Source organism: Papilio machaon, chromosome Z (genome assembly GCF_912999745.1).
Source record: "Papilio machaon chromosome Z, ilPapMach1.1, whole genome shotgun sequence".
NCBI classification, from domain to species: domain Eukaryota; kingdom Metazoa; phylum Arthropoda; class Insecta; order Lepidoptera; family Papilionidae; genus Papilio; species Papilio machaon.
The window spans coordinates 3,885,626-3,902,640 of NC_060016.1; the positions used below are offsets into that span (position 1 = coordinate 3,885,626).

General features: G+C 31.1%; 1 protein-coding gene across 3 annotated transcripts; it reads left to right on the forward strand.

Moving 5' to 3' along the window:
• Window positions 1-220: 220 nt before the first annotated feature.
• Window positions 221-14,744, forward strand: LOC106720066 (flotillin-1). 3 transcript variants are annotated; one of them, XM_014514645.2, is made up of 11 exons: window positions 221-242; window positions 2,844-3,010; window positions 3,136-3,315; window positions 3,733-3,816; window positions 5,894-6,112; window positions 6,352-6,512; window positions 6,825-6,933; window positions 8,589-8,714; window positions 9,108-9,278; window positions 12,884-12,979; window positions 14,147-14,744. In XM_014514645.2, the coding sequence occupies exons 2-10, from the start codon at window positions 2,936-2,938 to the stop codon at window positions 12,944-12,946; spliced, it is 1,188 nt and encodes a 395-aa protein (XP_014370131.2). In that variant the 5' UTR covers window positions 221-242; window positions 2,844-2,935; the 3' UTR covers window positions 12,947-12,979; window positions 14,147-14,744. The 3 variants fall into 3 exon arrangements, with proteins under 3 accessions (XP_014370131.2, XP_014370129.2, XP_014370130.2); XM_014514643.2 differs by lacking the exon at window positions 221-242 and adding an exon at window positions 2,103-2,328; XM_014514644.2 differs by lacking the exons at window positions 221-242; window positions 12,884-12,979 and adding an exon at window positions 2,105-2,328.
• Window positions 14,745-17,015: the final 2,271 nt, after the last annotated feature.

The following is a 17,015-nucleotide window of genomic DNA, read 5'->3' on the forward strand; positions in this document are numbered from 1 at the left end:
TGTTACGGAATTTCCAAAGAGTAAAATATTGTTGTTTTAAATAAAACGGCTTAACAAGTTACAACCCCTTTATTTCTGTTTACGCCGACAAAGTAGAAAGTAATTATTTTAATATGTACGGTGTGGGTCGTTCAGAAGATTTCGAAACCGGTTTAATGCCCGCTATTGAAAAATACACACGGTCATCGATTAGTAAAACGCCACCAACAACTTAATGCGTTCTTGTGAAGAACACCTATTTTGTAAGTATTATTCACGAGATCACATACAACGGAATATGCGTAAAAAAGGAGACAGCAAAATTTTATTTATTGCATAATAGGTATATTGTAGAAGAAAACGGTTTTCTTCATTATTTTTTATTCACAAACCTATGTTCTAATGTTCTAATCTCAATATTGTAATTGTTTAAAAAGCATATTTTTGCAGTGATTATTCAAGGTAAAAAAAAGTAAAAAAATCTCAACTTACACGTTAACTTTATTTACTCTTTAATTATGATGAAAAAAGGTTTGGATTTTTTTGTGTAATAACCTTTGTTATTTTTTTTTGAAGAGATTTCCATATGTTGCTATCTAACGCTCCTTTAAACATGTTAAAGCTGTAATTTTTTTACCCTTTGACTGTGGGAGTAGGATTACGGGATAATTTACGAAGTCACAAATTAATGAGTTTTTATTTTACATTTTCAATTTAATTCACAAAAATGTATATATTCCATATTTTTATAATTGACGACCAAATCCCAAAGTATTATTTCCACAGTTAAAGCATGGGAGATGACAACTTATAACATGTTGTCATCCCTCTCATTAGATTTGAAAAAAAAAAAAACAAAGACGACAAAACATTATAATACTACATATTTCGGCAGTGGAATTTCATTGTATTCCTAATCCCTTTTTCTTCACGTTCATACTATGTCTATGATTACGTTGGACAACATGGTTCCATCCTTATTTGTTAAAAGAAGACATATAAAGTGTAAACGGTGTAAACGAATTCGCAAATGTTTCACAAGGCAATAGATAAGCGACGAGTGTGGCCAGATTTAAATGGAGTTTCTACTAGTAACTTTTTTAAACACTTCATAATTGACGACGAAATTTGCTTGTGTGGTCAGGTCTAGGTCAACAAAAAAAAAGATGTTTTTTTCTTAATTAATCTTAATTATTTTGATTTTTTTTTTAAATGAAAACTGCTAATTTTCTGTGATGATTGTTTAATTTAAAGCTTAATGGATTTGATCAACCTAAATCTAATTCTTGATGGAGTCAGACATACATAAAGTACTACATTATTGTGTACATTTAGGGAGAATACCAACACCAAAGCGAAAAATAAGAGTATGAGTACTTCATTCTACTAAAATAGTAGAAATTGACCTAGTGTGGCCATACTGTTGTAAGACACGAACCACAGATGCCGTTATTTTATGACAAAGATCGTAAAAACTTTAATCTATTGTTTATTCAGATAGCAATTTTTATGACCTAGTTTTAGAGCGTTATTATAAAATAGAACGATTAATTAATAGTAGTAGTAATAAGAATTAATAACAACCACAATAATATTTCTTCCTTATATTGACAGAAAAAAATAAAAAAGAAAACGTTCATATACATTGTTGGTCGTTTTAACAACATGAGTTTTGAAGATTCTTTAGGTTCCAATCAAAATCCAGCCCTTCTTTAAGTTCTTATAGTCTAAATACGATTCGAACCGGTGAGAGGCGCTGCTGTCGTGGTTGGTTTAGTCAGAATAAATATATAAAACTTAACAAAACGCTAAAATTCAGTTTATAGAGTTTGGTTTATGGTTTTAGTTGTCCCCCGATGTTTTAGGTATGGTTTGGGCTCTTATTTGTTGGATGGGCTTCGTGATTACACAAGGTCCCATCAATTATAATTATTATTATCAAAGCAATCGACTGTTTTTGACGTTGACAGGGGGCGTTAGCGAACTGTCATAATTTAGTTTCAGCTAAGCCCACGGTGCAGATAGCCTTGTCGGTCTGATCAGACTATACCAGACAATACTTGCTATACTCTTTGGTCAATACTGTAACCGTGAAATGTGAACGAAAGTTGGACGGATCGTGCACAGATAAATTATGAAACGCTTATAAATATTTGCGATTTATTGTTTATCTATGACATTTACTCCACTTCGCTGGGAAGCCCATCCGTATTTTGATTTCAAGCAATTTCAAGTGTCTTATTTTATTTAATTTTAGTAATTTAATATAATAGCTTGCTTTATTTACATATTTGAATATGACTTGGGGCTTTGTAACGTGTGGCCCTAACGAGGCACTAGTTGTTTCAGGTAAGTTTTCAAAGACCGCCTAAAAGTAGTTTGTTGTGCTGAGTGCTGGGCATGAGTTTAGTAAAAAATCTTTGTGTAAAAACATATAAATGTTACTAAATTATACACAATTATTGTTTTAATGTTATTTGTAAAATTTACTGTAGCGCATAAGAATGCTTAGGCGAATTTATTAAATTCGAGTAAATTGATACTGCTGTGCACTACATAATATTTTGTATGAAATAACATGATAAATCGTGCTGTATAAACCTTTGCTTTTTTATAATTTTAATTAATAAAGAACAAAAAGTTGATGGTATTAGAAATCAACATCTATCATTAGATTTTTATTAGGCTATGAATATATGATCTGTAATAATTTGCACAATAGTTAATTCAGTTGATGACATAGGGAATTAGTACAATTTATATCACATATTTTTATAGAGATGCTAGGCATAAAACTAATAATGGTTGGGTGTTGACTGTCGCTGGATCTGTTTAAAATTATGCAAGAGCCAATTTTTTATTAGGATGCTGTTACTCCAAGCCACTTCTTGTTCCTGGTGGGCGTGCTTTTGTATGGCCAGCTATACAGCGTGTCCAGAAAATATCACTCAATACAATGACACTTCAAGTTGAGTCACCGACTGTCTACACTAGTCAAGGGGTGCCAATTTCAGTCACCGGAATAGCACAGGTATATTGAAATATTAGATAAAACAACCATAAATACCTAATAATATGTTAAAAGAAAAGCTTTGCAACTGACAGTAAATCTTTAATGATAATACAAACTTAATTATTTAATTAATAAACTTTCAGGTGAAGATTCAAGGTCAGAATGCTGAAATGCTGCTCTCAGCTTGCGAACAATTTCTTGGCAAATCCGAGCAAGAGATTCAACATATAGCCCTCGTAACACTCGAAGGTCACCAGCGCGCTATTATGGGATCTATGACTGTGGAAGAAATTTACAAAGATAGAAAGATATTCTCTAAAAAAGTGAGTTGTTTTCTTAATGTTAATGGTCTTAGTTCAATGTGAACCCCTACGTATTAAATTTATTTTCCACTAGCTTTTACCCGCGACTTCATCCGCGCGGAATAAAAAAATGCACACAAGATAAAAAAGTTCCTATGTCCCATCAATTTTCAGCTAAATCAGTTCGACCGATCTTGAGTTATAAATAGTGTCACTAACACGACTTTCTTTTATATATATATATAGATTTAGGTAGTTTAAAACAGTAACACTATTATTGCATACATTTTTTTCAACATATAAATAATAATTATAAAAACCAAACATACTTCTTAATTATAAAGTATGGCTTAACTTCTTGAAAGACCATATTTTGTTTTATATTGCCAAGATTTTGTTTTTCATTGTTTATATTTGAATAAATTATCTGTATTCAAGGTGTTTGAAGTGGCATCCAGTGATCTGATCAATATGGGAATTACAGTTGTGTCGTATACATTGAAAGACATCAGGGATGAAGAGGTAAATAATGAATTTCTAATACATTGTTGAGAAATGTAGTTACTTTTAAAAATTGTTAAAGTATTGTGATCAGAAAGATATATTTCATAGTTGTAGCCATCATTTATACTGTTTACTAACACTATTAATAATTTAATGTTCATTAATTATTTATGTATATAGACTGTACTTTATTCAATTTTGCACTATGTTATAGATATAGTAAAACACTTTATTCTTCACAATGGTGGCTACTTCTAATTATGATCATATTTTAAGTATTTCAGTAGATTTATTTTTCTTTTAACATGGCCTCAGGGAGCAAAGGTATGTCCCTTTTAAAGAACTAGTGTGTAAATTCATATGTTTTGATGTAACTATGTTTGGTAGATGTTAGTTATCATTCATTTAATTTCATTATAATATTATTCTACTAGTTGGATATAAATCGGAGGTAATATATGATATGACAGGAAAATATTGTAGTTATTTATAGTAGTTGATTGATTTATACTTCAAGTTCATTAAATATTAACACCGCTAGAAGCTAGGCCATCGATTATTACTGTTCTTTACAATGTCGTTTTGTGGTTTAAATCTAATAGTGTATATATTCGTTAATAATATTACACTCTGCTATTTGTATTAATTAACAGTATTGATTTTCGAATATCGCGTATATCACAAAATCAATTTAAGTAGTACTAATAGTAAAAACAATGTGTTATCAAGCATATTTAAAAGTAATTAAAGTTGAAAATTCACTTTTAGAATCATATAAATTGTAAGATAAAATCCCCTGTAACATTGTTTGTGTTATAAATATATTCGAGTTATTTTTTCCCTACTCCTAATATAAAGTATGAATTCATGTAGCTCTATTATCAAACGACATTGAGGCCGAAATGGATCCGGTCGTTAGCTCATCACGTTGTTTAACGCTTAATTGGAACTTACGTCATAATGCGTGTTGTCACACCTTAGACACTTTGACAAAATAAACTACCGTATAAGGGAGTTTTTTACAACTGTGTTCTAGTTGTGACATAAATAATATTAATCTCTGGTATATATTATGCCAGTACAGTAGGACAGTATTGATGGGCTAGCATGGTCTGTATGGGCTTACTGGTACCAGGTGTTTGCATTATATCAATTCTCCCCCAGCAATGATTTTGAGAGCTACTGTACTTGCACAATGTAAACTATAATTCATAAAGCTCATCATCTCAGAGCTTGTATGCATGTATTGCATCGGTGTGCTTATCTCATGCCTTATGTTTGAAATAATAGGTTTTTAATGAAATGTTTGACTAATTCTAAGTTACTTTTTGACTTATCATTTCTTAAACCCACATCTTTTAATATTGTTAATTTTTGTCTTCTCTTGTCAGTGACATCTTTAAATTATTTTATTTATTATTTTAAACATATTCATAGTGTTTTAATTTTAGCTAAGCGCTTCATGAATCTGATCTTAATCCATTTCTAGCTATAATTGAACATGAACGAATAATTATCATTCATCTCTCTTTTCCTTGAAGGCCTCAGGTGATGATGTGAATCCATTCAATATAACATTTCTACATGTTACAGTACCTTAAAATTATTTAGGTAGAGACATCTCTTCTCTTCCTTTGCCTTCTTGCACATATTTGTTAGAATGTAGGCTTTTCCTACAGTCAAATAAATAAGTATTCTGCTCTCATCCATCAATCTTCAAGTAACTCTAAATTTTAAAATACAAGAAATTTTGAATTGTATGAATAAGACAGCACATGGCATGATTTTTAAACTGTGGACTTGTTTGACACACATGTTTGACTTCATTATACAACTTTAGTATTTTTCATATAAGTCGAATAATAGAATAATCAAAGTTTTATTATTGTTATTGTTGTTATAAATAAGTTTTTTTATTGATCTGTTTTATACATATAACGGGAAGTCACAATATGTAAAATTTAGGCTACTTCAGTCCTACCTCATATGATGCTCATTCATTGTGAAAAATACTAAAGATGTGCTAACAATAAACATGTTGAATAAATAATAATAATAATATGGCTGTCGTAAAATAAAATATAATTTGATACAGGGTTACTTAAAAGCGCTGGGTATGGCGAGAACTGCGGAGGTGAAACGAGACGCTCGTATCGGTGAGGCTGAAGCCCAAGCTGAGGCTAAGATAAAAGAAGCAATGGCGGAAGAACAACGGATGGCGGCTCGCTTCCTCAACGACACTGAGATAGCTAAGGCTCAACGAGATTTCGAATTGAAAAAAGCCGCTTACGATGTTGAAGTACAAACTAAAAAGGTAATATATAAAAAAACTATATGACTGATTTTCAATCAGAACATCTCGACAGAATACTAAACGAGTGACACTTAACTCATCACAGATTAGAATGGAATACATACAAACCCACGTACAAAAAACATATATTTTAGTGAATTATATTAGTCTACAACAAACAAGATATTGCTTGGTCATTATCTAAGTAGACTACTTAATTGTATGCCATATTAAATTGTTTATATTAATATTTATTACAGGCTGAAGCTGAAATGGCATACGAACTGCAAGCGGCTAAAACGAAGCAACGCATCAAAGAGGAACAAATGCAAATAGCAGTTGTTGAACGCACCCAAGAGATTAATGTTCAAAAGTGGGAGGTACAGAGACGAGAAAAGGAATTAGAGGCAACTGTGCGCAGGTTAGTTATTCCAAAATCTTTTGGATTAAGGGACTGGTGAAAATTTGAATTTTTTTTTAAATAGCAACAGATATTGACGTCTTTGCCTTTAGTAATCTGATATAATTTGATAAAACTGATAGAAGCTTAGATAAAATACCAGGGAAATTACATTTGTTTAAGTTATCTTGTATTCTTATATCTTTAATATATCTACTATGTTTTATACTGATCAAATTGTTACTTAGAAATTTCGGTATTAAGAGTAACCGAATTTATTGTATTGATTATAAAAGATAAAGATGTTTCCAACTCAATAGTATAATTTTACAGACCTGCGGAGGCAGAGAAGTTTAAACTGGAAAAATTGGCTGAAGCTCATCGTTTGAAGACTGTTCTTGAGGCTGAAGCAGAAGCTGAGGCGGTGAAAGTTCGCGGAGAGGTAATTATTAAGACATAATTAGAGCAACTTAATTCCCGTGGTCCTATTGCACAGATGTCTAGTTTAAGATGAACTATATCTTATATAGTTGATCTAACGATTTGAGGACAACTTACATTGGTAATTAAAACTAACTTCATTTTACCTTAAGGTACCTTAGTAAAGTAGTAATTGAGCCGCTTATTTTGAAAGTGGCCTAACTCCATTTATCTTCAAATCGAGATATTGAAAGTTTTGCGTTTCAATGAATTTAAAAATATACGTATAAGATACTAAGGAGTCATACTGCTTAAGCGTATCTAAGGATGTTAAATTTAAAGTTCCTGTTAAAATAGTGGCAATTATTAAGTAAATAACGTGCGTTTTCTTATCAAGAATGGAGTTGGGCAACTTTCAAAATTAACAGCCAGATTCATTATAAAATTTGAAGGTGCCCAAGTCCATTCAACATAATTTAAGATGTTTCAAATAAAAAAAAAGAATACGGAATTTGTTTTGCATATGTTGAAAACACTTCAGAAACATAATTTATGCGATTCTAAACATTTTCTAATTACATAACATAGAAAATTACAAACATAAATTTATTACAAAACAATTTACTATTCATCTACATTTTGTGCGTGTGAAAGGGATTTGAAAAAATCATGATGTTCTGGTGGTATGTATCGTAATAGGTCAATCATGTCCTTAAATTTTGCTGATGTAACTTGCCTAATATTTTTATACAATGGTGCCTATACAACATTTTCGAACCTTTTTGGTCTACCCCGACGTGGTAATAAATTCAGAACTTTAAAATTTTCATTTTCATTCATGGATGTCTTATAAATAATTTCATATGGTTCATTTCTGACAAAACGCATCCAACATATTTTACTGATTCTCCATCAGAATTTTTTACTCTTTTAAAAATTGCGTCTTCTAATAATTTTGTCGATACAAAATCTTCCTGTCTCATTTCATTTAGAGTAAAGTTATTACCCTTCCGGCACTTTTTAATAATCTTGGGGAACGTACAGTAAATTATTTTTTTTAATGCCATTTCAAAATCTCTATCATTTGGTAAAAACGAATGTCCTGATATTAAAAATTTATGATCTATAATTTCTACATTATTATCCAAAACTTGGACAATTTTCAACCACATTAAAGCTACTTTAATGTTTCTATTTTGCCCGGTGCACATGTCACTGTAAGCTATGATGTGTTTTTCACTTCTTAATTTTTTAATATGTTTTAAGATGCATGAAACAATAACTTGATGTAACTATAAATGGAGTTGGGCCACTTTCAAACTACACGGCTCAGTTATTCAATTAACTCGGAAAACTTATGTGTAAAAAATGTATCTTATTTTTTCTGAATATAAGCAATCTGAAGTGCTTCACTGATAAATAACATGAAGTTGTACATGTAAACATGGTCACCGGCAAAAAATTGAAAAACGGAGTTAGGTCACTTTCAAAATAAACGGCTCAATTGTGTAAAAAAAATTCAAATGTAAAATTAAATTAAATTTTACAAATTAACTTTTTACTGTCTATGAATTGGTCGTTTAAGTTGTGCAGTAAAAAAAAATTCTTTTGATCATGACACGAGACTAAACTTTATTAAGAGTAGGAATAATTGAATTAATCTTTTCTTTTTTGTAGGCTGAAGCATATGCCATTAAAGCTAAGGCAGCAGCGGATGCAGAACAAATGGCTAAAAAGGCTGAGGCGTGGAAGGAGTACGGCTCAGCAGCTATGGTTGATATGATGCTGGAGACATTACCAAAGGTATTTTGAAGTTTTGACATTCTTAATGTAAAATTCAGGTTATTCTAAATTTTACAGATGTATTTTTACAGCAATATTTTGATTGAAACGATATAAATATGGTGCTCAAATGTAATAACATCGATTATAAAGTCTATTGGTTAATAAGACAGAATATTGTTGGTTCCTTTAAAGTAATTATTTGAAGTTTTATAGAAGGGATCATGGTTAAGCACTGGCTTATTGACCTTTAAAAAAATACAATGTGCTTTATTTTGTTTTCTATTAACTTGTATTGTAACCTGTATTTACTCGTATTTTTGACTCTGATAGATAGAGAATGTGAGGGATATGTGTTTATACATGTTTCACAGCAGTCAAAACTCATTGTCACAATTGTTTTTGTACGTATAGGTTGCAGCTGAGGTGGCAGCTCCACTTTCTCAGGCTCGTAAGGTGACTATGGTATCTTGCGGAGGTGGTGAAGTGGGTGCAGCTAAACTGACAGGCGAAGTCCTCACCATCGTCCAATGTATACCGGAGCTGGTGAAAGGAGTCACCGGAGTTGATATCTCCAAGGCCAAGGTAACAATGATTTCACATGAAACAACACATCACACTGACAGTTGAATTCAATGGTAATAAAAATGAGAAATTAAAAAAAAGATTTTTTTTTGTCAATTTTAACACTGAATTACAATTAAATTCATAGAAAATGTGAAAGAAGGCGAGAATTTAATAACCTATGAAAGTCATTGTCTCGTCTCAACGTACCACCTCCATGAGAGAGAATTTCGGGTTAGAGGATAACCTCTATAAGCGAGAGTTTCATTTTGGTACATTGAACTCTCGCTTATCAAAGTTTGATTATATAATTTCTCATTTTTATTAAATTTGACTATACACTTTGCACATATACACTGGTTTTATTTCTTAATGTAGACAATACTTGAAATAATATATTTAAACCTCACTATTCCAAGCAATTAATATGGCTATTTGGAAAATAACATCCTGTATTTTTATTATAACAATTCCAGGATAGCTTTTAAAATCTTCACGTAACATTTTTTATTGTTCACATAGTTTTAAGGGAATACTTCAATTTCATTACAAATTAATCTTGTTTGTATAATAATGTGAGTTTTTGTCTTGTTTCTATGTTATCTTAAACCGTTCATTGTTTATTAATTATTACAATATTTAACCAATTATCATTAGATATTAACATAGTAATTACACATCATATGAACTGTTTTAATTAAATATATTGGCACATATAATATAGTGGGTGTATCTAATGTGAATAATCTGCGTAATTAATATTCGCTTATTGTAGATCGTAACAAAGTTTGATAACGTCTTTTATAAATTTTATTTGGTGTTACATTAAGATTGCCATCTGGTGGTGTTATCATTTAACGAGTTCTAAGATCTATCATCGAATTACAATTTTTTTTCACCCGTATCACCTATACCAATATCTGGAATTAAAAAAATTATTTATATTGGTGAAAAGTTAAATAAACATGTTGAAATGCATTTCAAATCAATTATAACTTAAGAATCAGCTGTGGATTTTTGATGTGAAACATCTATAGACTCACTTGTAAACCGAATTGTTGGCGTCGCGACGCTTGCCGTGGCGACGGGTCGCCACGCTATACTGAGGTATACATCTGCCAGGCGTCCCATGACGGCTCACATTTTTTTTAATTATTGAATTCAATACGTTACTTACGACTATTTCTATCAAGGGAATGAATTCATAGTTTATGTTTTTTTTATATTATACGGTGGCGAACAAACAAGCAGCCACTTGAATTCTTTGAAATAGTGGAGCGACCGCTACCTATAGACATCCGAAATTGCATTTGCGTTGCCTTCCTTATATCGACGGAGGAGAGAACGCACAGAAATATTTCCCCTTCCTACGCATTCCCTCAGTTAAATCCACTTTCTCTTCCTCTCCCTTTCTTACAAAAAAAGGCGGCAAGGGAAAGAGGCGGAATTGCTTTCACTTGAAGCATGTCTTCTGTGTGGTCGTGGTATCGCACTGGGCAAACCGACTCATTCGTGCAAATGTGTTAATTCTATTGCATTATACACATAATAAATTGATGGCTCCTATTAATATTTTCATACTAGCTATCGCCTGCAACTCCGTCTGCGTGGCATTACAAAATTAATAAGTAGTCTACGCGTTTTCCACACTATGTACCACATCTGTGCTAAATTTCATCAAGATTCGTTTAGCAGTTCCGGAGATACCTTCATACAAACATACATCCATCTAAACATTCGCATTTATAATATTAATAAGATTAATATCGTCTACTGTTGCGTCACTACACAAACAGCGATATTATCGTAAATTATTACCATAAATCAAAGTAACACGCATGCACTTTAATCATTACTTTTTGTTTACGAATAAAAAATATTTTCACATCTCATGGTAACGTAATGGTTTAAATTATTAAACACCTAACTATCGGCGTATACGTGACGAATTAAATCAATTTGATTCAGCTCGTTGGTGCCCGACTATCGTTATGTTTTGATAACATTACAGCTTTCTCACGATAACTGTACCTATGTATAATTATGTATATGTTTCAATGATTATCCTAACACGTATATTGCTATTTTCAAATGAGTTAACATACTTAAGAAAAAGGAGGGTTAAATGAGCAAAGTTAGTGCGAAGAACTGAAACGTCGGTTATTAAAATTACATTTATATTCGACTAGCTATCGCCCGTGACTCACGCGGAATTTAAAAAAAAGGTAATAAGTAACCTATGTGTTCATCCAGACTATGTTCTACATCTCTGTCACATTTCATCAAGATCAGGTGAGTCGTTCTGGAGAATATTCTAATGTTTAATCGATTGTTTAATCTCTCAAATAAAAAAATTAATGTAAATTCTGTAAAACAGATGTTGCGTTAAATCTGTACTTTATCTAGCTATTTGAAACGTATAGTACTTGGAGATAGAAGGGAAGCTTGTTGATTGAACTTGAGTATTCAATTATTGACAATTTCCTTTGAGCCATTGACAATTCTCAAGAGCGAATATTCTAGAAAGTTTCCAGAGCATTTTGTATACTGTACACAATGCAAACGATCTATCTACGAACATCTTATGTAACTATCAACTTTAGTCTTTGTTTCGATTCTTTGTTCAATTATAACATTATCTATTTGTAATTCGTGTCTGTTTATCTGCTCTCTAATTTTTTTTCTTCGAATCGTTACTATCTTTGTTTATTTTCGTATTTATGTATAGAGATGATGTAATTATACTAAAAGGTTATATCAACAATGAACGGTTGTAATCATATCGTACACAATGAACGGATTTTAACATTAAACCATTGTAAATGAATCCAATCAATTTAAATTAATTTAGAAAATGAATATATAATGTTGCACTCGGAATAAATCACAAAAAAACATTAATATTTATAAAAGTTTTCACTATTATATAAGAATAGTTTCGGAATTTAATTTGTTTTGATTAATCCGTAGACTTGTGTACGGTTTCCACTGCTTTTAACAAATGCCTCTCATTATAAACAACTGAATTATTGTACACTATATTTTATGTTACTATCATTATTGGTTTGCACGCAAAAAGAGTTTCTTTTCAAGGACAAATATATTTTAATTTACGTAATAGGTAATGGGATTATTAAGTAAGATATAATATTACAGTGGAATCATTATAATTCTAATCTTGTTAGGTCGAAATCCTCAGTAAGTCGAAAAAAAAAATACCGTTCCCTTCTGTTGAACCTTACTTACTTAAATACTCGGTATCTCGAATAAAATGTAATTTATCGACATAGTTATTTATACTCGATAATCTGTATTTCAAAAATCAGACTATATTAAGTCGAAATTAGTCTAAAATAATGACGTGTAACTAGGAATACCCCGTCAAATACTTTATATCCTGAATTTCTTGTTAAACCCTTGACATTCAAGATATCGAGATTTTACTGTATTATTATATCTAAGCTTAAGTGGAAATGCATAATATTTCTAATACACGCCTACACATAATGTCCTGGATTAATAACTACACAAAATTTCTGTATTTTTTGTGTGCTGTACTGTATCATATATCATGCATGTGTTGTACTAATTCATCGCTTCGCTATTAACTGCACGGTGTTGGTTAGGCGCTGTCGGAGCACACGCCCACGCCCACGGCGCGGGGCGACTCCGCGCGCAAACTGCGATAACTGAAGTGGATAACTAGACAAATGCTCATTGAGGCAAGTATAGAAGAAGTCATACTTCTTTGCTAAACCAAAAACTTGGTATTGGAATGTTTTGTACTACAATCATGCATAATGTTATTTTTAATAATGGTAAGTAAGAAGATTATTAGAAATATTATTAAACTAGCGACGCTGTCTGCGCGGAATTAAAAAAAAAACACGTAATAACCAAATTTCATCAAGATCCGTTGTGCCGTTCTAGAGATACCTTCAAACAAACATCCATCCATCCAAACATTGGCATTTATAATAGTAAAATAAATAAAATAGAACAAAATCGCTCTTATATTAACTGAATCACAACTACAAATGTAAATATCTTAGTTTAATTCCTATTCTGAGCAGTATAAAAACAGAAATGTGTCAAATGTTACCTTTAGTTTATCATTTTTTTAACAGATTGAAAGGGGTTTAAAATAAAAATGTATTTCTCTTTTAATATGTCACAAACAATTTTATGATATAGACTCTAGTAAAGAACACATGTAACTATTTTCCCAAAGAAATGAATGTGGATAGTAATTTCCAAACACATAACAATCCAACTCTCGGAATTCATGTTATGAAAATACGATAATTAGATTCTATAAACTATATTATATTTATAATTCCTCAAATCCACATGTACACAATTTTGTCTTCTTTAAGATGTGATATTGTACATACAAATAATTTTATGCACATACGACGTGTAAAACTTTTTGAATTGTCATTTGAACATTAATACAGGTACTAAGTCAATATTGAATAGATCATCCCAGTATTAACCTCAAGAGACATAGCTTTTGATATATTCCAAGAATGCGTAGAGAAAAGATACGCTTTTGTTTATTTGTATATATATATATATATTATCACCATCACCTAAATACAATGCTTGACTATTCCCTTACAATAATTTTATTTTGATTAAGACACAGTTGTATGTTATTAAAGGAACAATTATCTCATTTATGTATGTTTATGTAATGACATATTAAATAGCCAGTAATAGGAAATATATTCCAAGGTAAATGACTGACAATTTGTTACATGTTCGTTCTTCAGATGCCGTCTAACAATGGCTTAAGGTTATAATGACTAACGTTAGCTTCAATAAATGTCTCATATTAAAATACTGATGTGAGGTTCAAGTTTTTAATTAATTGTATTTTTTTGCAGGGTCTTCGCGCCGTCTAACTTCACAGTAAAGGTTTCAGTATCTTCATTCGGTTACCTGCATGTTTTTATAACTCGATATTAGTTTTGTGTGTCAAAATATCGACTTATACTTTAGTTTATAAAGCCGTGGCCATTTATATGTTGATTTTTAATTGCCGTCGAATTTACGCAACAATGTTTTTATATGACGTTATTAATGTAGAAAGCTCCATAAATCGACACCGCCAACACTAGTTTTTGATTACATATAGTCGAATAGCTCGGATACGTTTAAGTCAACAAGGTGCTTGTAGAACTTCATTGTGTAAGTTTTTGGTTCGTGGGCTCTTTGATCTCTGTATAATGCAATTTGTGAATTCCCTCCATTTTTTATAATCGATTTTATTAGGTTTAGAATCTTAATCTAGGTCATCTGTAGCTCTTTTTGTTTAATATCTACTATACAATGTTTGCTTAATGTAATGATATAGTGAAAAGATTTATTTTTAACGAGTAAATCTTAAAACAACGAAATGAATTTATCTATCTCCTGTACTTGAGTGGAAAATTTTACATTTATTAGATACTAGCTAATTAAATAAACCAAATTAAGTGTTCTTCCAGACTACGTTCTATATTTATGTCAAATTTCAGCAAGGTCCATGCAGCCATTTTGGATATATCTTCAAAGAAACATCCATCCATCTAAACATTCGCATTTATAATATTAGTAAGATTTATAAAAGTCAATAAAAAGTTCTTTTTATAAAGCAAATTTCCTTGTAATATCTTAGAGTGTTCTAAACTGCATGGAGATTTCAATTGTTATAGTACAATTGATATTGTTGGCTACTTGAGTAAAGTCAACTGATTATGATTATTCATAATTAAAATCTAGAATTTAAAACGTAGCTTTCGTATGTTAAACTGTCGGATTGCTTAATGTAAGTTAAGCGGTTTACACTGACAGTATATGGAATGTGCTAAATAATGATTTATTTTCAATCATACTTCATACTAATATTATAAACTAGCTTTTACCCGCGACTCCGTCCGCGCGGAATAAAAAAAAATAGAAAACGGGGTAAAAATTATCCTATGTCCTATTCCTGGTTCTAAACTACCTGCCCACCAATTTTCAGTCAAATCGATTCAGCCGTTCTTGAGTTATAAATGGTGTAACTAACACAACTTTCTTTTATATAATATATAAGATATATAAGATGCGAATGTTTAGATGGATGGATGTTTGTTTGAATGTATCTCCTGATTGGCTCAACGGATCTTGATGAAATTCGGCATAGATGTAGAACATAGTCTGGAAGAACACTAAGCCACTAATTTAGTTTTTTTTTTCGATTCCGGAATCGCTGGCGACAGCTAGGAAAACCACAAATTTATATAAACTTTGGAGATCACATAAAGATTATTTTTGTCTAAACTTTACAGTTATGTTGGAATAGTTTACTCGTGTACTTAAACATTAATAAACATTATATAGTAGAATATGATAATATCTAATTGTGGCAATAACTTGTAATCAACTAATTTAGGTGCTTATTGACCAGTTCCGCCGGAGTGCGACACCGAGAATAAAGAGCCCGCGCCCCACACGGCTAACTGATTCCTTGTAATACCTATTCTTAAGATAACTTGATGTGTCAATAGTATTGGTATTTGCAGAGATGTTATTTTCATTGGAAGTTGTAGATGTTTAGAACGGTGTGGACAGACTAGTAAAGTGTAGCGATCGCTGTGTTGGAGCTAATTGTGTACTAATGATGTACATGCATACTCTCTACTTAATGTTTCGACCAATCCGAAATTCGCAAACGTAGATTACAAATGACTGTTATACATGTAAAGAAAGAAAATTATAATCTATATTTTTTTATTTAGCTAAACTGTCATTAGGGTAAATGAAAATATTTGGTGTTCATAAGGGTTTTTCGGTATAGAAATTTGAAATTATTCTAGCGCATTTCTTAGACGTAATGTGGTTGATCTTTACAATTAAAAAAAAATGTTTGATACATATACGTTAGAGTATTTTTTGGATCTAGTGTTGATTGTCAATGATCAAATAGATTTTTTAACTTTCATACCATTACTAGTCAATTTGATTCTTGTTTGTTGTGCGTTTGTATAAACACATGGGTTTTTTCATACATAAGGAGGAGCTGTGACATCAAACAAAACGTATCAAAACCGCAAACATTTGTCTGAGTGTATTATGTATTATATATATGTCGTTTATATACATGCGCTTTCTGCAAATGTTTTTAAATTCGTAATCAATTCGCAATTATAATCTAGCTTTTGCCTTACGTAAATATAAAAAACGACGCCGTCAAATTGTAATTTTACTGCATTTGTGTAACTAACTGTGCACTATGGCTTGTTTTTAAATTTTATTTGTTATCAGTTGCCATAACTTAAGTATTATAGTTTAATGATAATGATTTTTTTTTATTAGATCGATGTTATCTTCGTAGTTTAGCTGCAGCGGTTAAATATCTTCTTTACTGCGCTACGATGTCTGCGTTTATTTTTATATCGTGGAATAATATTGAAAATGTTTTTCTTTCATTGACATTTTTTTATGGACATTGTGATACCCGGTACGTTGAACACACCGCCTACCATATTCCGGGATATAAAAGACCTTTTTATAGGTCTTGCCGTCTCCGTCTACCCAGGTTAGGTTGCAAGACCTGAAAGTTTTTATTAATGAGTTAAGTGGAAAAAAATAGTTAAGGATTTATTTACTCTTTATTTACATTTTTTATTATTTTAAGCTGTATGTAAAGCAAAAATTATTTTTAATTTATTAATCTTAATTAAAATATTCACTCGATTATTTACCAGAAAGAATGATAAAATAAACGCG

Bases quoted from the DNA above. Each gene is read 5' to 3' on its own strand.
- LOC106720066 (XM_014514643.2), top strand. From the start codon at position 2,277: ATGACTTGGGGCTTTGTAACGTGTGGCCCTAACGAGGCACTAGTTGTT. The intron at 6,513-6,824 runs GTTAGTTATTCC...ATAATTTTACAG, and splicing joins TTAGAGGCAACTGTGCGCAG to ACCTGCGGAGGCAGAGAAGT. The intron at 8,715-9,107 runs GTATTTTGAAGT...TTGTACGTATAG, and splicing joins TGCTGGAGACATTACCAAAG to GTTGCAGCTGAGGTGGCAGC.